The sequence below is a fragment of the Emys orbicularis genome, chromosome 2, assembly GCF_028017835.1.
Source record: "Emys orbicularis isolate rEmyOrb1 chromosome 2, rEmyOrb1.hap1, whole genome shotgun sequence".
NCBI classification, from domain to species: Eukaryota; Metazoa; Chordata; order Testudines; family Emydidae; genus Emys; species Emys orbicularis.
In genome coordinates this window covers 45,827,413-45,851,950 of record NC_088684.1, presented here as the reverse complement: position 1 = coordinate 45,851,950, position 24,538 = coordinate 45,827,413, and the positions used below count along the sequence as shown (strand labels likewise).

Here is a 24,538-nt window from a genome sequence, read left to right as displayed (position 1 = left end):
CCCTGTCAGCCTCTGGAACTCCTTGCCAGAGGGTGTTGTGAAGGCCAATACTATAACAGGGTTCAAAAGAGAGCTAGATAGATTCATGGAAGATAGGTCCATCAATGGCTATTAGCCAGGATGGGCAGGAATGGTGTCCCTAGCCTCTGTTTGCCAAAAGCTGGGATTGGGTGACAGGGCATGGATCACTTGATGATAACCTGTCTGTTCATTCCCTTTGGGGCACCTGCCATTGGCCACTGTCAGAGGACAGGATACTGGGCTTGATGGACCTTTGGTCTGACCCAGTATGGCCGTTCTTATGTTCTTAATGTATTGTTTACTAATTCCCATTATCCTTCTCTATAGGTCTGGCCTTTGCTGTTCTGTCTTCAGTCCATCCAGTGTTTGGTTTATATGGCTCTCTCTTTCCTGTCATCATTTATGCTGTGTTTGGAATGGGACGCCATGTTGCAACAGGTAAGTGTCTGGAAATGTTTAGGCTCCCATCCTCCAAGTTGCTGCGTGTGTTCTGTGAAATGAGGAGTTTCCTCAGTAACTGGTGATCTCAGTGCAAGTTGAAGGTACTAAGCGTCACAGGATCAGTTGTGGGGGAGAGCAAGAGGGAAGTGTCTTAAAACAGATTAACCTGTTTACATTTCTTTGTGCCTTTTCTTTACAGCTACATCTTTTTCTGCTTAAGAAAAGTGTTTTCAAGGGGGAAAAAAAAGCCTTGTTAAGATTATACTGGAGCCATTCCTACCACCATAATTGAATACTACATCCATATTTCCTTTATAAATACAGCTTATCAGGGGCTTATGCACTTTATTATATAAATTTGCTTGAAGCTAAAACTTTAACAGACAAGAGCTCAGCTAAAGAGAGCCTTTTTAAATATAAACGGGAACAACTAAAAGTTTAACTGTTCCTAAACTATAGAAAAACCTCATTATTTTCTCACATTGCTAAAACACAACCCCAGTACTTCTCACCAAAAAATACCCCCTCCCTACTCCAAATACTTCAGTAGAATTGGGATTACTCCTGATTAGCTGCATCTATTGAGCTGAAGGGTGCAGATGCCCCATCACTTCCACTGTAGAAGCTAAGGAGCCACTAGGAGTTCCCTAGCTGCCATGCTAGTGATTATGTGGCTTCCTCACCACTGCTTTGAGCAGAGCTACCCACAGGGGCAAGAAGTGTTTCCGAGCTCCTGCTAGATTATTGACTGCTTTGTTCCCTAAGAAAGCCTGTTATGAACTGAGGAAGGGAATTGTATTAATCAGGTTGGACCATCAAGAAACTGCTCTGTGGGAATAGTGGCCTCCCAGTGACCCTTGAAGACCAGGGGAAGTATAGAGACAGGCACTTGGTTCCAGTAGGCGAGTACAGTGAGCTTGAATGCAGGGCAGTAGCCCTTCTCCCCAGTCAACCAAAGCTAAAATGTGAAAGGGGTATCCTGCACCTTAGGGGAAGGGGAGTGGCTGTGGAAGCCTTTTGAGAGGAGGGGAGATGGTTCTTGGAAATTTGGAACCATTGGCAACCACAAAGCACACCCTGCAGGGCTCACATAGCTCAACTGCATACATCTCTCCTCTGGCTAATATGTTTTCTAAGAAGCAAACACTGTCTTTTGAATAACTACATGGTTTTGAAATTGATGTGTGTGCCAAAATCTGTGTTTAGTAATACTGTTAACAGCTCCATAAGAGCTGTGTGGTCTACTGGGAAACCAATGTACATTCCAAAGTGCATAGAATTTGTATCCCAACATATGTATGTTATATTGTCAAACCTCCAGATAATTTACAGCAAACAGGACATGAATTCTGTGTCAAGGTCCTTGGATTTTGTTGCTCTGATGTAGCAAACTAGAAATTCTGCAGAAGCTTATTTTTGAAAAAAAAGTAGTTTTAATCAATGAACTATTCACATGAATAACACCATTGTTACAGTATCTCTTGTGTTATGCACACAGAAATTGTCAGGGAGGAAGTCTCTGGGGCCTTTGATACCTGGGGAGGCAGTTTGGGATTGTGGGACATGTACATTAGATGGATGGTTCTGCTAAAATGATCAGTATACTCACTTCACAGGAGAGTGAGAAACTTTCTTTTAAATGAAAGCTTAGATTTTGGAGAATAATTCTGTGGCAGGAGCTAGGGTAACGGTAGGTTGCTATATAGCCTTATAGTTCCTTTATTTGTCTTCTCTCATTAGTATTTCCCTTTTTCATTAAAAAAGGTGAAAATATGAGGAAAAATGTTTCAAAATAGACAATGTTTACAAATTTCTCCATGAACAGTTGATTTTTAAACTAAAGCTCACTAAAGGAAAAAGGTACCTCACTCATCATCTTACATTGCACCCTTAATATGCAGAAAAATATCTTGTGGTAATAAACTCTCGTTTTGTAGCATGAAGGTGGTGAAATGGACAAAGGGCAGGACTTCAGGACTGACACGGTATCCATGGGGTGAAATGGAGCAAATGTCATTCAGCCCAGGATTTGTGGAGTATAGTCAAGGCCATGTATCCTACAATTCTGTGGTTTTGGATTTGCTGTAGAATCCACCTTTTGGACTCCAGCCCTTGCCACAGAATTGTGCTTCACAATCTAAGCTTTCATTCAGAAATGTTTCTGTCCCTCGTGGTTGTGAAGAAAATATTATAAATGTGAACACAATGTATTTTCATGTTAATCATTTCAGCAGAAGAATGCCGCTATTGCACATATCCCATAATCCCAAAGGCCCTGATTCAGGAAAGCACGTAAGCATGTGCTGAAGATTCATTGTTTAAAGTTAAACATGCTTAATTCCCATCCCAAATAAGGATGCTTTCCTGAATCACTGCTAAACCGTGTACTACAGCTCCTCAGGTGCCAATGCCTCATATATCCTTTACTCAGAGGTGACAATCTCTGTCCCCTCTAATAACTTCTGTGAAGTCAGTGAAACTCTCTTTAAGTAAAGGATGCAGGATTGGGACCTTTTTGCATGAAAAGTGGAGTTCATCTGTGGCCTGGTCCTGTAAACTTTTGCCTGCTTGACTAATTCTTACCCATAAATAGTCACTCAGTCTAGTCTTGTGGAAAAGATTACTCATCTGAGCAATAAATTGCTAGAATTGAACTTTATTCTGGCTGCTTTTTCTCCATTTGAACTCAGGAACCTAATTTATTTGGGATACCATAATTAGCTGTACAGCAATTAGTGACGTTATCACAAATAGAAATTATGATTTCAGGTGGAGCTAATGTATGCAAAACTTTTTCCAAAAAGGATGTTGTTCAAAGCTTTCCATGATGCTTTAATGCCTTTAACATATTGAATTGTCCTTCTTTAGCTGAATGTGATTAAAAATTTCAAAAGTGTTTCAACTCAGCCTCTGTTTGTCTGTGTGCACATTATTTGCTTGTGCATTTTTTGAGCACCATTATTTTCGGGCACACAGAAGAGAACTTACACACAAAAAACCATTTGCACTCAGTTTATCTGCTCATATGGCATCTTACACTTAGAAATTTGCACCCAACAAGTGAAAGTGCTTTAAAAAACATACCTGAAGTGAGTGGGTGTGCAAAGTTTCACATTCATGGATAGAGGCCGTACTTTGAAAAATTAATGTTAGTGACTCTAACAAATATTGAGCTACTCATTGGTAACTGATATGTGACTTTTCTTTTACAGGAACTTTTGCTTTAACTTCCTTGATATCTGCCAATGCAGTTGAACGTCTTGTTTCTCCAGCAATCAACAATTTCACTACAAGCAATAATTCGGGAGTCTTAGGTTTATCGGAGTTTGAAATGCAGAGGATTGGAGTTGCTGCAGCGGTTTCATTTTTAGGAGGAATTATTCAAGTAGGTAGTCTAAATAGTCAATGAACATTTATTTTAACATATGTAAGAAGTACGCTATAGCTAAGCCTTTGTCTGTCACAGCTATGACTTTGGTGATGAAAAACATGACTTAGTTTCATTTCATAACAAGTCCAGCTCTTTGAACCTTGGCCAGTAGGCTCTTGAGCAGGGTTCTACCATGGTTTTTGTTTTTTGTTTTTGTTTGTTTACAAATTTGGCTCTATATTCGTCCAGTGCTTAGGAGTCTGCAAATATAATTTGACTTTTGAAAGAGTTTCAAATAATTTACTTGCAAAATAAAGGGGGTTTCTTGCTTAAAATAAAGGTGATCCTGTGACATTTTACATTTATTTTTGCCAGAATTAAATGATTCCTGCATTTTTGGGGTGCTAAAGCCATGTCCTATCCCATTTTATGTCAAGAAAAACAGTCAGTTCTTAATTATGCTTGTGCTATGGTGGCCATGAAGAGACAAATCCTTCTCCCAATAAAGTAAATGGGAGTTTTGCATATGACTTCACTAGAGCCAAGAACAGGGCCTAATGGGTACATCCCCTTCTATTTTTACTTTTATTTGCCTTATGCAGATAGCCCACAACAACTTTTATTATTATTACTTATAGTAATACTTAGCACTTACTGACATAGGAATAGCCATATCTATCCTGCCTCTGACAGTGGCCAGTACCAGATGCTTCAGTGGAAGGTGTAAGTGCTTGTGTGAGAGCTGCCATTTTGGCAGATACACGAAGGTTTGTACTGGGGACCACCAGAGTTAAAAGCATGAGTTGCTACAGCTTTTACTCATATCCTCTGTGTATTGGCACAGTGGGAGACCTGTTATACACAGGTTTCCAATGGGTTTCATGTGTATAGTGCTTTTCATCATCAAAGCATTTAACAAACTGTATGATAATCTCATTTACCTTTTGTTCAGACAAACCATTCAACCCAAAAGAAAACTAATAGCAGATTAAGTTTATTATTATTATTATAATTTTTAATGATTTTGAGATCAAAATGTTATTTACCTTCTCATATGATCAGTTGATCTTTATCCCAAATCCACTTTAGTTCCATACTTGTTTCTGCAAGAGATTAAATAAAAAACATCTTTGCCTATGTTCCCCATTATCAAGATAAACATGCCTTCTCTTTCATTCTTTTCAGGATATATGATGAAATACTGAATAAAAATACTTTTTCCAAATACATTCACATTTGTAATAGCACCTTTCATCTTCAAATATTAACTTATTAATCTTCGCAGCACCCTCCTTTGTGTGAGGTAGGGATATTTCTGCCCCCATTTCAAAGATGGAAAAATGGAGCTAGAAAAGTTATGACTAGAGCTGACTGGGAATTTTTTGACAAACCATCTTTTTGTTGTCAAAAAATGCCAGTTGGTCAAAACTGAAACTCTTCATGAAAGGGGTTGATTTTGATGAATTTGCTAACTCAAAAAAGAGTAAAGAAAAAAGATTTGAAGTTGTTGAAACACAATTTTTCAGTTTTCTAGTTTGAAATGACCTGTTGTTTAGAAACTTAAGCTAAGAGGCTAAAAGTTTTTTTTATTGTTTTGTTTTTTTAAGAGAGAGAGTTCACAATCGAAACGAAATGTTACAGAATTATTTTGACAAAATGTTTCAATTGACTTGATCCCAAAAAATCTGTTCATTTGGTTTGTCAATATTTTCAAAATTTAGATTTTTCATCCTGATTCAAACTCTTGAAAATATTCACTGAATAGGAATCCTGTTTCCCACCCAGCTCTAGTGCAGACTTTACCTGAAACCATAGAGGGTGTGAAAGCCTAGATTAGAATGCAGGACTCTGGTTCCCACCTGAGTGTTGAGACTCCTAAGCAACAACTCTCTCCTTGTAGAAGTACAATGTTTCCAAATTGAGTTTTCAATTAAATTTTTAGTTGAAAAATGATTTAGCTGATTAAATGTTTTATTGAAAATTTGATTTTTGACAGAGAAAGGGCCCTGAAAATTTTCAACACAGATTATTTGTAAAAAATTCTGACGGGTTTGACTAATAATAGAGCTGGTTGAAATTTTTCGACTGTTGAAACATTTTGTCAAAAATTTGAAAAACCAATTAAACATTTTGAAATGTTCCTATGTAATTTTTTACTAGCTTTTCTACCAGTTCTACTCCCTCTATACTTCTCACGTGATTTTTTCCTGTGTTGATTTATATGGATATATTTGGTAGCCTCTATCATATGCTTGCACTCTAAGATACAAATTTAATTTGGCATTCTCTGTGTAAGAATAAGTAATCTGTTATCTGAAAAAGCATTTGTTAGTGGATCAGATACAGATAAATTGCTTCAAGGTTTGGATTGTGTTTTTGTTTTTATTGAATGAAAAAATCTGCATTTTTACAATGGAAGTATTTTAATCTTTAAAATCTAAAATGGTTGTGGCATTGTTTGAAAATCAGTTCCTGTTGATGGGCACTAATTTATTTCCTAATATTTCATAACTCTCTGGATTAGCATTGTAACAGATGTAACCTATTCATAAATCTTGGTATACAAGCTGTGTATTTAATAATGGCTCTCTATAAGCTGTACTACTCATTTATTAATGTGGTCTCGCAAATTTCTGTTCATATTTCAATGCTATTGATTGATAATGAATCCTCATAATAGTGCTAACAGAATGGAATATGGTGTTTCAAAATTTGAATCTAGTAAGAGTGATCACTGGACTACCACAGATCCAACAAAATGTTGCTTCTTCCTACAAAATTTAACTAGTAAATAACTGTTTGTTCGCTCAGTGCAAAACAGGGAAGGAACTTTAACAATAACGTATGTGAGTGTGTAGTAGACAATGGTGTCAGAATACTCAAATTAGTAGTACAGGACTGTACAGAGCCCTAATTTAAGTTTTCTGTCACATCTTTTATCCGTCTTGGTAAATGTTTTAACAAAGTTCCTTCCCTGCTTTGCATTGAGTGTACAAAAGGTTATTTGCTAGTCAAATGTTGTAGGTAGAAGCAACCTTTTGTTGGATCTTAGATGGGAGTTAGCTGGGAGTTTCCAGTTGGTAGGGGCAGAAGCAGCCAAAGCAGAGACTGCTTCACTTGGGGGGGGAGGTTGGAGGGGCAAAAAGGGACCCAGCCAGGGTCAACCCTCTCCCCAGCATTTTGCTGGACTCAGAACTGTGCAGGAGAGACACCCTCCTCCCCCATGCTGGGGGCTCTAGGAATCGGACCATGCCTCCCTACATCTTTCTCACACCCTTCCCTCCCTCTCTCTCCCAACCATCTGGGCTGGGGAGTAAGCTTCAGAGAGGAGCCCGCTAGAGCCTCCATCTGGTAAGGGCAGAAGCAGGCAAAGCAAGGGCTGTTGGTTCTTAGAAAACTTTCTGTAGTTTTGACTGGAGTTTTCTTCTTCTTCGAGTGCTTGCTCATGTCGATTCTGTTCCAGGTGTGTGGGTGCCCATGTGCACGGGTTGTTGGAGTTTTTTGCCTTAGCGGTATATGTAGGGTTGGCTGTGGTGCTCTCTTGAGTGCCGCTCTCATGCGTCGGAATATTAGGCACTGCCAGCCCTACGCCTTCTCAGTTCCTTCTTATCACCCATGACGGTTGGTTGGAGTGCCTTGTCTTGCAGTCTTGCAGTTCTTAATAGCCCTTTGTTTATCTTCTTTGTATATAGTTCTTAGGTACTTATTTAGCCATTAGATTAAGTGTTAGTTTAGTAGAGTCCTGGCTGGGACTTCGCCCAGGAGTGGGGCATGCCCCGTTCCCTGGGCTTCAAAAACGTGTTCATCATGCAACTGGCCGATGCCTGTTAGTGACCCCCTCCGCAGCTATTTAAACTGCTTGGGGGAGTCCCATATAAAGGATAAGTGGAGGATTTGCAAGAGCTTTCCCTCCAGAACCCAGAAGGAGCGGGATATCTGCTTGAGGGCCCTCCTCATGGAGGCCGCGCTTCATCTGGCATCAGAACCCTCCCAGTCGGACTCCACAATTCATGGTGCTACCCTTCGGTCTCTCGTCAGCCCCAAGAGTGTTTACAAAGTGCATGGCATCAGTGGCTGCTTACCCGAGGCATCGGGCTGTTCAAATTTACCCGTACCTCAACAACTTGCTAATCAAGGGCCGGTCCTGGGATGAGGTGCGGAGGCACCTTGATCTGGTTTGCTCCACCTGTCACGATCTGGGGCTGTTGATAAACAAGAAAAAATCGGCATGCAGCTCCATCTCAGGCCCCTATAGGCATAGCTGGCATCGGTCTACGGCCCCAACAGACACAATGTTAACCATGTAGTCAGGGTACTATCATCACTCACGTGGTGGAGAAATCCCGTATCGGTGGAGGAGGGAGTTTCCTTTGCGGCCCCATCCCCATAGGTTATCCTAGTCTCCGATGTCTCGGATCTGGGGTGAGGAGCCCACCTGGGCGATCTCAGCACGCAAAGTCGTTGGTCGAGGTCACAAGGTCACAATTGTTCCCTACGCATAAATGTCAGAGAGCTCAGAGTGGTATGCTTGGCCTGCCAAGCCTTCCTGCCTCATATAAAAGCAGAGGGTTCAGGTCCTGATGGATAATACCACCACAATGTTCTATATCAATAGGCAAAGCAGAGCCCGATCTCATCAGCCCTTTGCCAAGAAGCTCTCAGGCTCTGGAATTTCCATGGTCAGCATGCCATTGCATCATCAGGACCGTCTCATCTCACCATGAGTGGTCACTCCATCCAGAGGTGGTCAGCATCATCTTCCCGAGGTGGGGGACTTCCCAGGTGGACTTGTTTGCATCCAGGCAGAATGGAAAGTGCCACATTTTCTGCTCAATTCAGGGGATCGACAGAGGCTCCCCATCAGATGCTTTTCTGCTCCCGTGGTTGGGGACCCTCATGTATGCCTTCCCTCCAGTGCCATTAATTCACAGGGTCCTCATGAAGATCAAGTGGGACAGGGCAAAGATGATCCTCATAGAGCTGGCTTGGCCGTGTCAGCAATGGTTCGGTACACTGCTGGACTTCTCAGTGGCCGCACTGTTACAGCTACTGCTCTGGCCAGACCTGCTGTCCCAGAACCACGGCAGTCTTCTGCATCTGAACCTGGCAACACCACCTGATGGCCTGGCTGCTGCATGGTTAAATGCGGAGGAGCAACAGTGCTCGGCTGTTGTCCAGCAGGTCCTGGTGGGCAGGGAAGCCCTCGACCTCTACCTGGCCAAATGGAAATGGTTTATGTGTTGGACCTTGGTTAAAGGTATTCGACCCAAGCGGGCCTCACTGCAGTTAATCCTTAACTACCTTCTGCATCTCAAGCTCCAAGGCTTGTCCCTTTCATCTGTTAAGGTCTACTTGGCCTTTATTTCGGCCTTCTATCCGCCACTCGAGGGCAGGCCAGTTGTTGCCCAGGACATGACTGTCAGGTTCCTCAAGGGCCTGGAGCGCTTCTACCTGCATATCCAGAACTTTGTCCCTCTGTGGGACCTGAATCTTGTGCTGTCGTGGCTCACGGGTTCCCCCATCGAGGCTTTGGCTTCCTGCTCCCTCCTCCTCGTCTCCTGGAAGATCGCTTTCTTGGTCGCAATAACATCTGCTGCAGAGTCTCAGATTAGGGCACTTACCTCAGAGCTGCCCTATACGGTGTTTTACAAGGATAAGGTCCAGCTGCGGCCACATCCAGCTTTCCTACCCAAGGTTGTTTCACAGATTCATACGAGCCAGGACATATTCTTACCTCTCTTCTTTCCAAAGTCTCATAAGATGGAGGAGGAGTGCAGGTTGCACTCTCTGGATGTCAGAAGGGCGCTAGCCTTCTACATTGAGCAGACCAAGCCGTTTCGTAAGTGAATGCAGGTGTTCGTTGCAGTGGCCAACAGGATGAAATGTTGTCCAGTGTCTGCTTAGAGAATTTCATCTTGGATCACTGCCTGTATCTGTTGCTGCTACGATCAGGCAAAGGTGCCTCCTCCGGTGATTGTGACCGCCCATTCAACTAGGGCACAGGCCTTTTTGGCAGCTTTTCTAGCTCAAGTACCGATCCAGGATATCTGCGGGGCCGCCACCTGGTTGTCTGTTCATGTGTTTACGTCTCATTACGCGCTTACCTGGCAGGCCCGAGATGATGCTGACTTTGGTAGAGCTGTGTTGCAAGCTGCACGACCGTGAACTCCGAGCCCACCTCCATGAATACTGCTTGTGAGTCACCTAGAATGGAATCAACATGAGCAAGCACTCGAAGAAGAAGAAACGGTTCCCTACATTTCATTACTGTTGTTCTTCGAGATATGTTGCTCATGTCCATTCCATTACCTGCCCTCCTGCCCCTCTGTCGGAGTTGCCGGCAAGAAGGAACTGAGAGGGCGTAGAGCCAGCAGCACCTGATGTAAGGTAGTATGAGCATGGCACTCAAGAGGGCGCCACAGCTGACCATACAGATACTGTTAAGGCAAAAATTTCTGACAAATGTGCATGTGGGTGCGCACACACCTAGAATGGAATGGACATGAGCAACACATCTCAAAGAACAACAGCTATGAAAGATAGGTAACCGTTTTATTCCTGTGCTGATGGCTGTTTGCTCCAACCTTCCCCCTCCCTCACAATCTCTTCACCTCAGCTTCACTTGGCACCTACCACTCTTCCCTTGCCATTTTCTTTCCATTTCGATGATTTCCTCCTAACTAAACCCTCTCCTGCCCCTTGAAAAAAAATCATTTCACTAATATGATGTTTGCCACAATCATACTGTTCACTCTGGTTGTGTGTTATATTCCTTCCCCCTCCCTATCTTCCTGGTCTATTTAGATTGTAAGCTCTTTGGGGTGGGACTGTCTCTTTGTTCAGCCTGTAACACAACGGGGTCCTGGTCCATGATTAGGGCCCCTAGGAGCTATGGTAGTACAAACAGTAATAATAATGGGGGCTTTCATGTGTTTTAGTATGAAGTAGGTTATTTAACTACCTATTTATATTGCCCCCATCTCTGTAGCATCTGCGTACCTAGAAGAATATGCTGTAAAATGATCAGGGTAAAACTGAGCATGCAGTTTCCAACAGAAAACTTAGAAAGAGTTGAAAACAAAAAAAATCCATTAAGGGCCTGATCCACAGCCTATTGAAGTCAATAAAAGTACAGTGGAACCTCAGAGTTACGAACACCTCGGGAACGGAGGTTGTTCATAACTCTGAAATGTTTGTAACTCTGAACAATACATTATATGGTTGTTCTTTCAAAAGTTTACAACTGAACATTGGCTTAATACAGCTTTGAATCTTTACTATGCAGAAGAAAAATGCTGCTTTCCCTTTATATTTTTAGTAGTTTACTTTTAACCCAGTATTGTACTATATTTGCTTTTTTTTTTTTATTTTTGGTCTCTGCTGCTGCTGCCTGATTGCATACTTCCAGTTCCAAATGAGGGGTGTAATTGACTGGTCAGTCTGTAACTCTGCTGTTTGTAACTCTGAGGTTCTATTGTACTCTCATTGACTTGAGTGGGCTTTGGATCAAGCCCTAAAATCCAGCCCTTACCGCCCACTCAGCTACAAGAAGCCTCAAATAAATTTTGAAGTGGTAAGAGACTCCACTTCAAAAGTTATTTTTTCTCCCTTGGTATCCTGCTGTTAATTGATTTATCTCATTAGACTGACCTCATACTTGGTAAAGCAACCCCCATCCTTTCATGTATTTATACCTGCTCCTGTATTTTTCACTTCATGCATCTGATGAAGTGGGTTCTAGCCCACGAAAGCTTATGCCCTAATAAATTTGTTAGTCTCTGAGGTGCCACAAGGACTCCTCGTTGTTTTTGCTGATACAGACTAACATGGCTACCACTGAAAAATGAGTCTGAATATTCCAGAAGTATCCATGTAACCACCCTACTCAAAGCAGTGGGCTGGTTGGTAGTAGAAACTCCTAATGTCATGGAGAGAAGGGCTAAAGAGCCTTCTACAAAGACCTGTCTTGTTACTTTTGTAAACCCATCTGGGGATGGTTCCTAAAGCCTGTAGAAAATTTTGAGAATGAAATGTGAGGTGCTCAGCAGCCAGGCAAAAGCTGAAATTGATAAAAGAGAGCTCTAACGTTCAGCTGTTGTTACCTCTCCACCTCCTTTTCCTGCAGAAACAAAATGTAGATCAAGCTTCCTGGTGAGCTCTGAAGTGTTCCTGAGGTTTTTCCATTGCTTTTAATTTGAAGAGAAATAGTATATAATATACAGTAATTAAAAACAGTAGGAGAAACATCTCTAAATGCTCTTTCAAGCTCATTCACTCATCATTAAGGCAACATCAATTAGTAAAAGAGATACCTTTAGGTGTTTGTTGAATTTAATAGTAGTGTCAAAGGAAACAAACTCATCACAATGGCTGCAACCTCCAGGCCATGAGTCAAGCCAAAAAAAAAAAAAATGGTCAGGAGAGAATTTTTACGCAAGTCTGTTCTAATGATGTGAGAGAGAGAAAATAGGAACTTTATAGTTTGAGGAAAAAAATTCATGAGATTAAGACCTGATCAAAATCCATTGAATACAATGGAAAGAAAATGGAATTTACTTCTAATCCAAAATCCATAGACCTCAATGAACAAGGTTTATGAAAGTGAAATGAACAAAGGATGAAATTATCATAGTTATAGGGACACAATAATGGCTATTAGTGTGGTCAGAACAGAAAAGCCAGTGGGGGAGCCCTGTGTTGCTGAGGTAATAAGATTAGAAATGAAGTGTGAACTCAGTAGTTCAAGGCTAAAAGATTTGAGGACAGGTTCAGTGCAAAGGATCAAGGAAAAAGAGGTGAAGTTGTCTCCTTACAAGTTATGGAAGCAAAAACAGAATAAGAACATAAGAACGGCCGTACCGGGTCAGACCAAAGGTCCATCTAGCCCAGTATCCTGTCTACCGACAGTGGCCAATGCCAGGTGCCCCAGAGGGAGTGAACCTAACAGGCAATGATCAAGTGATCTCTCTCCTGCCATCCATCTCCACCCTCTGACAGACAGAGGCTAGGGACACCATTCCTTACCCGTCCTGGCTAATAGCCATTAATGGACTTAACCACCATGAATTTATCCAGTTCTCTTTTAAACTCTGTTATAGTCCTAGCCTTCACAACCTCCTCAGGTAAGGAGTTCCACAAGTTGACTGTGCGCTGCGTGAAGAAGAACTTCCTTTTATTTGTTTTAAACCTGCTGCCCATTAATTTCATTTGATGACCCCCAGTTCTTGTATTATGGGAATAAGTAAATAACTTTTCCTTATCCACTTTCTCCACATCACTCATGATTTTATATACCTCTATCATATCCCCCCTTAGTCTCCTCTTTTCCAAGCTGAAGAGTCCTAGCCTCTTTAATCTCTCCTCATATGGGACCCGTTCCAAACCCTTAATCATTTTAGTTGCCCTTTTCTGAACCTTTTCTAGTGCCAGTATATCTTTTTTGAGATGAGGAGACCACATCTGTACGCAGTATTCGAGATGAGGGCGTACCATCGATTTATATAAGGGCAATAATATATTCTCAGTCTTATTCTCTTCCCCTTTTTAATAAATAAATAATAATAAATAATAAATAAATAAAATAATAATGATTCCTAACATCCTGTTTGAAACAGATTACTACAAGAACCTTTTTGGTAATTAGTAGAAGAAGTGTGTTTGTAGCAGCAAAGATTGTCTGATGAAATTTAGCCTTTTTTTCTTTGCGTTCTGATTGTAAATGTTGACATACTTGTACAATATTTTTTGGTTTTGATCGTTTCTCACAGGAAAGCTGATACAAAAGATTTAAGACTATTGGTTGATTTGGGAATGGTTTCATTTAGCTTACTTGTTGTTCATTATTGTGAACTTGTGATTGGTCACATGGTGGACCTCAATCCCAGACTTTGCTTACTTGAGAAACTAATTAAGCTTAATTATGAAACTAATTTTGGATTGTTCAGAAATCTGTTTTTTTCATGACCAGTCATGCATATAAAATTACATTACTATGAATATTAATAAACAAAACCAAAAATAGACAAACTGAAATTCATAATTTAATTTTGAGTGGTTTGTGGATAATTAGAGAAAGCTACTTGCCAATCAGAGTAGGGAACAAATCCCTTTGAGACTAGAAGAACCTACGGTCCTTGTGATCTTAATTATTCTAGTGTAAACTACTTCAATTGAGTTACTCTGGTGTAGATGAGACTTGACCCGCCTCCCCTATTCCATGCTTCTACACTGGCTCTAGTAAATGTTTCAGGTATGTATTTTAAAAACTTGAATATAATTAGTTATCAGCAGGCATTATCAGAGAGAAAATAATGGCTCTATTTATCGTGGGAACAAAACTACACCGTCTGTTATGTAATCATCACTATTTATCTAAAGGATAAGTAAGGCATGTGTTTGAAATGTGTTGTGTACTTTATCAGGTTAATATCTTTATGCACTAGTTTGCATAATTGTGGGAAAAATATAGGGCATTAGTCTACATTATATAAATATGGTGTGTGTGTGTGTATATATATATATATATATATATATATATATATATATATATATATATATATACATATGTTACACTACAGATTATAAACTGAGTTGTTTATAAGACATAGCATAAATTCAGTGAAGTATGTTTAATACACCTGTCCTTTTCTAATAGCTTCAGATGCTGTATTTTAAACAGTTCCATGAGAACAACAAGAGGCTTCTAGGTTACAGGCTCAGTCAAACAAAAATGTGTGTCTCTGGCTGTTGGCCCTCAGAACTCTCATGATTTCTGCAGCCTCCTATTCTGTGTTAACAGTTGAAGAATGCGAAATTAGACATTCACAGTATATGCTGCTTCCTTTCCAGAAGTGTTCTCTGTGATTTTGACCTAGCTTGATTGTCATATGTGTCAGATGATCTCTAGGGAGAGTCACCGAACTTACTTTGTTGGTTCCTTGAGGTTCTAACATAGCAGCACCCTCCAATGACTGGAAGAGTGCTGTCCAAGGACTTTTAAAGTTCATTCTCCCATACTCCTATCCATCACTATGCAGCAGAGTTACAATAGCCCCAGAAAAGACAGTTACTCACCTTTGTAACTGTTGTTCTTCGAGATGTGTTGCTCATGTCCATTCCAATTAGGTGTGTGTGCACCGCGTGCACAATCGTTGGAAGATTTTTACCCTAGCAACACTCGGTGGGTTGGCTGAGGCGCCCCCCTGGAGTGGCGCCCTTATGACACTGGATATATGCCCCTGCCGACCCAGTGCCCCCTCAGTTCCTTCTTGCCGGCTACTCCGACAGTGGGGAAGGAGGGCGGGTTTGGAATGGATATGAGCAACACATCTCGAAGAACAACAGTTACAAAGGTGAGTAACCGTCTTTTCTTCTTCGAGTGCTTGCTCATATCGATTCCAAGTAGGTGACTCCCAAGCCTTACCTAGGCGATGGGGTCGGAGTTAGATGTCGCGGAATGAAGGACCGCTGAACCAAATGCGGCATCACCCCTGGACTGCTGCACTATGGCATAGTGGGAAGCGAAAGTATGCACGGATGACCAAGTCGCTGCCCTACAGATCTCCTGTATGGGCACATGAGCTAGAAAGGCGGAGGACGAAGCTTGAGCCCGAGTAGAATGGGCAGTGAGGCGGGTAGTTGGGACACCAGCCAAGTCATAGCACGCACGGATGCATGATGTAATCCAAGACGAGATTCGTTGCGAGGAGACCGGGAGGCCTTTCGAACAGCTGGGACGTCTTTCTAAACGGCTTTGTTTGTTCGATGTAAAAGGCGAGAGCCCTGCGAACGTCTAGGGAATGTACCTGTTGCTCCCGCCGCGAAGCGTGCGGCTTCGGAAAGAAGACCGGGAGGAAAATGGCTTGGTTGACATGGAAGGCAGACACCACTTTAGGGAGGAAGGCGGGGTGTGGTCGCAGCTGTACCTTGTCCTTATGGAACACCGTATACGGTGGGTCCAATGTGAGGGCCTGAAGTTCCGACACTCGTCTCGCCGATGTGATAGCGATGAGGAAAGCTGTTTTCCAGGAAAGGTACAGAAGCGAGCAGGTGGCCATCGGCTCGAAGGGGGCACCCATGAGTCTAGATAGGACCAGATTGAGGTCCCACGTAGGGGCCGGATGACGAATTTGCGGGTACAGACGTTCCAAACCCTTGAGGAACCTGCTGACCATGGGATTGGAGAAAACCGAGCGCCCGTTTTCACCCGGGTGGAAGGCTGAGATGGCTGCTAGGTGTACTCTGACAGATGAGACAGCTAGGCCTTGCTGTTTCAGGGACCAGAGATACTCTAGGGTGGTAGGTACTGTCGCCTCCAGAGGGACAGTATTGCTCAGGGCACACCAGCAGGAGAAGCGCTTCCATTTGGCCAGGTATGTGGACCTAGGGGAGGGCTTTCTGCTACCCAAGAGTATTTGCTGCACCGAACTGGAGCAACGCAGCTCACATTGAGTCAGCCATGCAGCATCCGAGCTGTCAGGTGGAGGGACTGCAGGTCCGGATGACATAACCCGCCGTGTTCCTGAGTGATCAGGTCCGGCCACAATGGTAGAGGAATTGGTTTGGTCACCGACAGATTGAGGAGTGTGGTGTACCAGTGTTGTCTGGGCCACGCTGGAGCGATCAAGATTAAGTGGGCCTTGTCTCTGCGTAACTTCAGAAGGACCTTGTGGACCAACGGAAACGGAGGGAAGGCATAGAGCAGGTGGTTTTCCATGGTATCAGGAAGGCGTCCGACAGGGAGCCCGGGGAGCGTCCCTGGAGGGAGCAGAACACCTGGCACTTCCGATTCTCGCGAGAGGCCAAAATGTCTATGTGGGGAAATCCCCACTTCCGAAAAACAGAATGGATAACGTCCGGACGTATCGACCACTCATGAGCCAAGAAGGACCTGCTGAGGCGATTTGCCAAGGTGTTCTGGACTCCTGGGAGAAATGATTCCACCAAGTCAATTGAGTAGGCTATGCAAAATTCCCAGAGATGTATGGCTTCCTGAAAGAGGAGGGACGACCGCGCTCCGCCTTGCTTGTTGATGTAAAACATGGCCGTTGTGTTGTCTGTGAAGATCATGACACAACGACCCTGCAGGTGTTCGCGGAATACCTGACACACTAGGCGTACTGCCCTCAGTTCCCTGACGTTGATGTGCAGGGTTATTTCTTGTGCGGACCAAAGACCTTGTGTGCGAAGGTCCGCCAGGTGGGCGCCCCAGCCCAGAGATGACGCGTCCGTGGTGAGGACTAGAGATGGCTGTGGGGCATGGAATGGCATCCCCCCGCAAATAAGGCTGGGGTTTAGCCACCAACCCAGAGAGGATAAGACCTCTGTCGGCAGCGTGAATACTGTGTCCAAACTGTCCTGGCCTGGACGGTACACTGACGAGAGCCAGGTCTGAAGCAGGCGGAGGCGTAGTCAGGCATGTCTGGTCACGAAGGTGCACGAGGCCATGTGGCCCAGAAGACCGAGGCACGTGCATGCTGTCGAGGTCGGGAAGCTTTGTAGGCCGTGAATAATGGTAATCATGGACTGGAAGCGGGACTGTGGCAGGCATGCCTTGGCGAGATTCGAGTCCAGGACCGCCCCAATGAAGTCTATTCTTTGGGTTGGTTCCAAAGTGGACTTTTCGGTGTTGAGCAGCAGGCCCAGTTGCCTGAACAGGCTCATGACGAACCGAACATGAGACCGCACCTGTAGCTCGGAACGACCCCGAATGAGCCAGTCGTCGAGGTACGAAAACACTTGGACCCGATGTCTGCGGAGCAAGGCCGCTATGACAGCCATACACTTTGTGAAGACCCTTGGCGCTGTGGACAGGCCGAAGGGAAGAACGGTAAATTGGAAATGCTGCTGGTTGACCACAAAGCGAAGGAACTGCCTGTGCGGAGGGTAAATTGCTATGTGGAAGTACGCGTCCTTCATGTCGAGGGCGGCGTACCAGTCTCCAGGATCCAGGGAAGGGATAATGGTCCCCAGGGAAACCATGCGGAACTTCAACTTTACCATGAATTTGTTGAGTCCGCGCAGGTCCAGGGGGGGCGAAACAAACTGAAGATGGTATCCAGTTTCCACCGTGCATAGGACCCAGCGATCTGATGTTATGCGGGACCACGCAGGGAGGAAATAGGAGAGGCGGTTGGAGAAAGGCGGGAAAGGATCCTGCAAGGAGACTGGTGCTCCGTCCTCGAGCGCACCTTCAAAAGTTTTGCCTGGGCCCTGCCGATGGTTTTGGGGGGCCCTGATTTTGGCCTGATTGAGGACCAGATTGACGTCTCCTATTACCACGACCACGCCTTCTAGAGAAGTCTTGCCGTGGTCGAGGGTTAGGGCTAGGGTAGGTGCGCTGTGGTTGGGGCCGGAAGGGCCTATGTTGCGTCACCGGGGTATGCATGCCCAATGAGCGCATGATGGCCCGGTTATCCTTCAGACTCTGCAGTCTGGGATTAGTTTTGTCTGAAAATAGACCTTGGCCATCACAGGGCAGGTCTTGTATAGTTTGCTGCAGTTCCGGTGTAAGACCGGACACTTGCAGCCATGAAATGCGGTGCATAGCCATGCCCGAGGCTAGAGTCCTAGCCGCTGAGTCCACCGCGTCTAAGGACGCCTGCAGGGATGTCCTCGCCACTTTCTTACCCTCTTCTAGGAAGACCCCAAACTCCTCCCTGGACTCCTGGGGAACCAACTCCTTGAACTTCCCCATCGAGTTCCAGGTGTTATAGTTGTAATGGCTCAGGAGGGCCTGCTGGCTAGCTACCCTGAGCTGTAGTCCACCTGTTGAATAAATCTTGCCCCTGAATTAATCCAGGCGCCTAGCGTCCTTGGACTTAGGGGCGGGCGCTTGCTGGCCATGTCTCTCCCTCTCGTTCACAGACTGTACAACGAGGGAGCAAGGTTGGGGGTGAACATACAAATATTCATAGTCCTTAGAGGGCACCATGTATTTCCTCTCCACCCCTCTGGCCGTGGGAGGGATAGACGCCGGGGACTGCCAGATCATATTGGCATTAGCCTGAATGGTCCGAATGAACGGTAAGGCTACACGTGTGGGGGCATCGGCCGATAAATTGTCCACCACAGGATTTTCAACTTCCACCACCTCCTCCTGTGAGTGGATGGCAGGCCCAGCTCAACCATGGTGTGCAACGGGGAGCTTAGATGCACCGGACTCAACGGCGCTTGCGGCGCCAGAATCGACGGTGCCGGAGTTGGTGCCTTCGCGGTGCGGTCCGTCACGGCGCGCTGCTCCACTGGAGCCCCAGGCGGTGCTTGCAACTGCAGAGGAGCAGCAGGTGGTTTGTGCTGCTTCTTGGGCCGTGGAGATAGTGACCGGTGCCGTGTCTGTACTGGTGCCGGAGACATCCAGTGCCGAGCGACTTTGCTGGTGCCGGGTCGCTCCGGTGCCGGAGGCGTGCTTCGGACCGACGATGCCTGGTCCGCGCGCGGTGCCGAGGGCACCGGGCTAAGTGCCGCTTCCATTAGGAGCTGTTTTAAACGAAAGTCCCGCTTCTTTTTTGTCCGAGGCTTGAAAGCCTTACAAATGCAGCACTTATCGGGTTGATGAGCTAGGGAGGTGGAGGTCAGCTATGCCACGCTCCACAGTTCCAACGACCGTCACGGGCGGTAGGAAGGAACTGAGGGGGCGCTGGTTCGGCAGGGGCATATATCCAGCACCATAAGGGCGCCACTCCAGGGAGCGCCTCAGCCGACCCACCGAGTGTTGCTAGGGTAAAAGTCTTCCGCCGATCGTGCACGCGGCGTGCGCACACCTAATTGGAATCGATATGAGCAAGCACTCGAAGAAGAACTAGTGACTCCCACCTGCTCTGTGCCTGTGGATGGAGAGTTTGAGGGGTGTGGCAACCACCTGGCTGGCTGTAAAGGCTGACTGGCTATACAAGGGTGGTTGGACTGTCAGTGATTATCCAGGGCACCTGCCATAAGGGTGTGTGTGATATTTTGGGAGTGGCCAAGAGTACGGTTTTGGTAGGGGTTGGGTTGATGTACATAGAAGGTTTTTGCAGCTCGGAGTCACCTCTCCTTTTACTCAGCCAAGCAATCACTCACTCTCCTCTCCCCTTTGTCAGAATAAACTTGTGAAGGGTAGCTGGGAGAAAGCAGCATTTACCCCTCTGCCTCCTCTTTACCATTTCTCCCATTCCCAACCACTATACTGTATTTTCTACTCTTTATCTGCAGGCTCAGCATCTCTTTAAATCACCTGTCAGAGTCCTACATAATTATTTGTTCTTCTTCTTTTGCCTCCCTACTCTACTCTGCTCCTTCTGGGCATTATCTTCTTTATCTTCTTTGTGCTTTTTTTGTTTCGTTTTCTTTCTTTCTTTCACTTTCTCCTCTGCTGATTCCTCCTTTCTCTGGAGTCTCATTTTGTTCTAGCTTGTGCCAGTCACAGTAATGTTAAACTGGCAGAGCCGAGGCAGGGTCTGTTTATCTCCATCCGGATTGCTCAGAAGACACAAAGGATTCTGGAAAAATTTCTCTCGCAAGGAAACTGGAACACTGCTGCTTTTGTGTCACTTTTTTCTCCAGAATTTACATTTTGGTTTACAGGAAAACTAGAGACACCATTAACATCAAAATCTGTGAAAATGTTGTTCTTGTTACAGTCGCAAGTAAAACCTAATATTACTATAAGTTTAAAAAAAAGAGAAAAATACTTTTCTCTAGATTGAGGTTATTTTGTGCATTTGACATCATTTTATGTATTATTAGTTGCACTGTTTTAACTGTTCATTCGGGTAATTAATCCTTCTGTTTGTGTTGGTCTTTCTTATATTGACAGGGAAGAAACAGAATTAAGAAATGCAGGAAACTGTGACTGCAAATACTTAAAAATCAGCAAAGGAATGCCAGGCCGGGTGTAGTATCTGAAACTATTTTAAAACTTACTTTAGGGAATTGACTACATTTCAGGTTAACAGTGTTCTTTTACTTTTTTTATTTTTGTTTATTGCTTTGGAAAAATAGTTTTGGTAATATAAACTGATGGAATTTTGTTCTGTTAGCTCAGCCTTTCCCCAAGCTGCCTCCAACCAACCAGCAGCAGGAGCCTCCAAGATGTGGACAGTATGTCCATTCACCACAATGAGGTGTTAACTTGAGAGTCTATCTGGAACTATATAAATACTGATATTATTAGGCAGATTTCTCAGAAACACGAACACCCAACTAAAATCCAGGAACTTTTTCAAAACATTCTCCTTATTTCTTCTTTCCTTAGATGGATCTTTGTTCATTGTTCATGTAAGTAGTTTCTGTTTCACATGCTGGAAGGACATCAGAGAATTCCTCTACCCATTTATTCTTGGAATGTTCCTTTTTGTTTCCCAATCTTTCCTATTTTGTAGTAGTTTCATGGAGGATGTGTGGGCACATGGTTCTTGTTTAACTGCAGTACAAATATATGTATAGTGATAAGGTCTTGCATCTTACTTAAGGAAAGTCAGAGGTTAATTTTGCAATGGGAGACCAAATCCAGATTTGTTTATAGGTCTTCTGGGTACTATTGAATTATTTGAACGGCTGCATAAATGTTAAACTGGCCATATTAATAGTTTTGCGGTGTTTCACATCTAGCCTCATTTAAATGTACCCCAAACAATATGTTTTCCAAGTGACCTATTTCATAGTGCTTGTGATAGAAAGTCTTTGGTCTTGTCTATATAGGTAGTAAGCTCTTTTGGTCAGGGACTGTCCTTTTGTTCTGTGTCTGTCCAGCATCTAACACAATGGGGTCCTGAAGCATGACTAGGGCTTCTAAGTACCATTATAATACAAATAATAATAATAAATTAATAATAACAGTCTGAAAAATTCTGAAGGTTTTAGGTGAAAATCTCAGTGAACTTCAGATGGCGGTGGTACTACAGTTTTCCCAGCATCAGCAAACTAGTTGGATCTAAGAAGATGAATAGTGGTTTAACCTTGTCAAACGCAAAGTATGTAGAGCATGTGTCAATCTTCTACAAACATGACAAAATTTCCCATAATTTACCTCTCACCTACCAAATAGCAAATTTTTTTGTAATGTTTATGTACTTCTCCCTCCATAGTTGTCCATGTGACCTTGTTGCCAAGAATATACTGTTGTATAAATGTCCATCCTGATTCACTGGAGGCTAAACTACACTGCATTTTTAAAAAGATTTGTTGCACTTAGAACATAAGATGATTTAAAAAACAAACAAAAGAAAACTTCACTATTGGACAGAGATTAGCTTTCTTATTGAACCTTGGTACTGTGAACGTTGTTTTGAGAATTCTGATAGGCATCAATGTTAACAGCCAACCAAAATGTTATGACATGGTAATTACTAATTTTGGGCTTGAGAGGCCAAACTTGTCCTTTCCTATTGCTGTCTTAATTTTTGTGAAAGAAGGGAATGTGGCTTTTTTTGTTTTAAAGTATTGGTTATCCAAGTGCTGTTTTATTTCTTATGCATTCATAGACAATAGCACTCTTCTATTTCCTGTGTTCTTTGCAAGATATATATTTGCCAGTAATTATTTCATTTCTGTAAAACTATATATGATGACATGTTTCCAACTCATGGTATCTTTGGCACAGGGTTCTGTTGTACGGTGCTTAATATAAATGGGGCCCTAATCTCTGTTTGGGGTCTTTGGTTGCTACTGTAATATAAATAATAAATAATCATTAATAACTGACTATATTCTCCAGCAGAATTACACTGTGATTGGTTGCCAGTGCCATATCCCTCAGCCTCCCCAATAGTGTTCAGTAAGGGTAGGTTCCCAAGGGACTGCTTGACCTTTGAATTTCACTGAGATGGTGCTGGGTTTTTAGGTATTTATTCTTTACTGGGGGAGTTTTCACAGCAAAAGTTTATCAGTTTAAGGGCTATTTCATAGGGATTTATTTTATTCATTCTCTACACTTCTGGTTCCTGTTTAGAGAATGCAGCCCTCTTCCTAGTGGATGTGGAGTGATGACCTTTGATATGCCCAATGACCCCATCCTGAAGGCTCTTTAATAAGCTCTTTGGGTCAGGAACCATCTTTGTATGCTGTCTGTGCAGCTCGTAGCACAAGCAGATCTTAGTCTCTGACTAGGGCTTCTAGGCACTATAGTAATACAAATTAATAATAATAATACTCACCATAAGTTTATCAGCAATTGTCCTTAGTAGGATTCAGTATTGGGTGGCAGTGCTCTCAATTCCTATGGCACTGAGCAATTTGCCAGCTATTTAAGGGCAGTATAGAGAAATAATTTCAGATGAAGTAGGAAGAGTGCTCACTAGAACTTTAGAGAGATAAGGTGGGTGAGGTAATCTCTTTCGTTGGACCAACTTCTGTTGGTGAGAGAGACAAGCTTTTGAGCTTACACAGAGCTCTTCTTCTCAGACCTGAAGAAGAGCTCTGTCTAAGCTCAAAAGCTTGTCTCTCACCAACAAAAGTTGGTCTAATAAAAGATATTACCTCATCCACCTTATTTCTCTAATATCCTGGGACCAGCACGGCTACAACAACACTGCATACACTAGAGATTTGTCAGGTAAACTAAAAGCCAGCCACTCTGGGAGTTTCAATACAGATGCACTGGTACAATGACTACTAATTGTGTATGCAGGTGAAATGTATAGTGAAAAATTAAATGATACTTGTGTGCAAAGAGCAATAATATATGCAAGTAATTGCTTTAGATTAGTCACTACTAAGGAGCCTGTAAGGAACTCTAGAAGGATGAAATTCAACATGGATAAGCACAAGTTAATCCTCACAGAAATTATCAATTTAACCTACGCATACATAACAGACTTGAGAGTTTTCATGGAGAGGATCAAGGTGTCATTGTATACCCTTCAGTTAGGACGTCTGCTGTATCTGCAGGAATGGGGAGACATACTAATAAGCAGTTAGGGTGTATTTACAGAAGGACAGAGTGTACTAAGGAAAATATTAAAGTGTCAGTGTATTACACTGGTATAACTTACTTTGAATACTGCACTCAGCTTTGGGCAGTCCCATACACAAATTCCATACTGTAGTAGAAACTGTCCAAAGAAAGGCAGTGAAAGTTATTAGAGGCATGGTGGGGTTTCTATACAATGATCATTTTAAAAGATGAGCGTTAATTAGATGAAAAAGGAGAAGTGATAAAGGCATCATAACAAATTGTAAAGAGGTGGTCAGCTGGTCATCTCTTTTTTTAACCTGTGCACTAATTCTAAAACACATGAACATATACAATGTAAAGGGAAAAAAATAAAACAGATAAAAGGGGATGCTTTTTTTACCCAACGTACAATGTGTGGAACCTTCTGTTTGTAGCAGGATATAATTAAGGCAGAGAGTTCAGTATGATTCAGAAAAGGGTTAGATATTACATGATTAATAATAGCATCCATAGTTACACTCACTGCTAGAAGAAAATTACTAGGGCTATCAAACTGATCACATTATAGTATTATAGGATTCTGTACAGTTGGAGGTGATGGTTTATTCCTCTGAAGCATCTGGTGTGACAGCAGCTGATGTGAACAGGATACTGGATTAGCTAGGTCATTGTTCTGTCTCAGTATGTCAATTCCTGTGTTTCTATACAAGTTTCTAAAAAACGTGAAATCATCTTCATAATCAAAAAAAGCTGGGCCAAATTCTGCTCCTAATTATACTGATGGAATCCAATATACGTTTGTTAGCAGAGGATTACACTAGTGTAACTGGAAG

The 24,538-nt window shown here is 43.2% G+C and overlaps 1 protein-coding gene across 1 annotated transcript in view; it reads left to right on the top strand.

Annotated features, from left to right (window-relative positions):
• Window positions 1-24,538, top strand: part of SLC26A7 (solute carrier family 26 member 7) — a 135,017-nt gene that overhangs the window by 24,423 nt on the left and 86,056 nt on the right. The window contains exons 2-3 of the mRNA XM_065399357.1: window positions 349-459; window positions 3,675-3,847. Coding sequence (XP_065255429.1) covers window positions 349-459; window positions 3,675-3,847 — 284 coding nt within the window. The remainder of the gene's footprint in view (window positions 1-348; window positions 460-3,674; window positions 3,848-24,538) is intronic.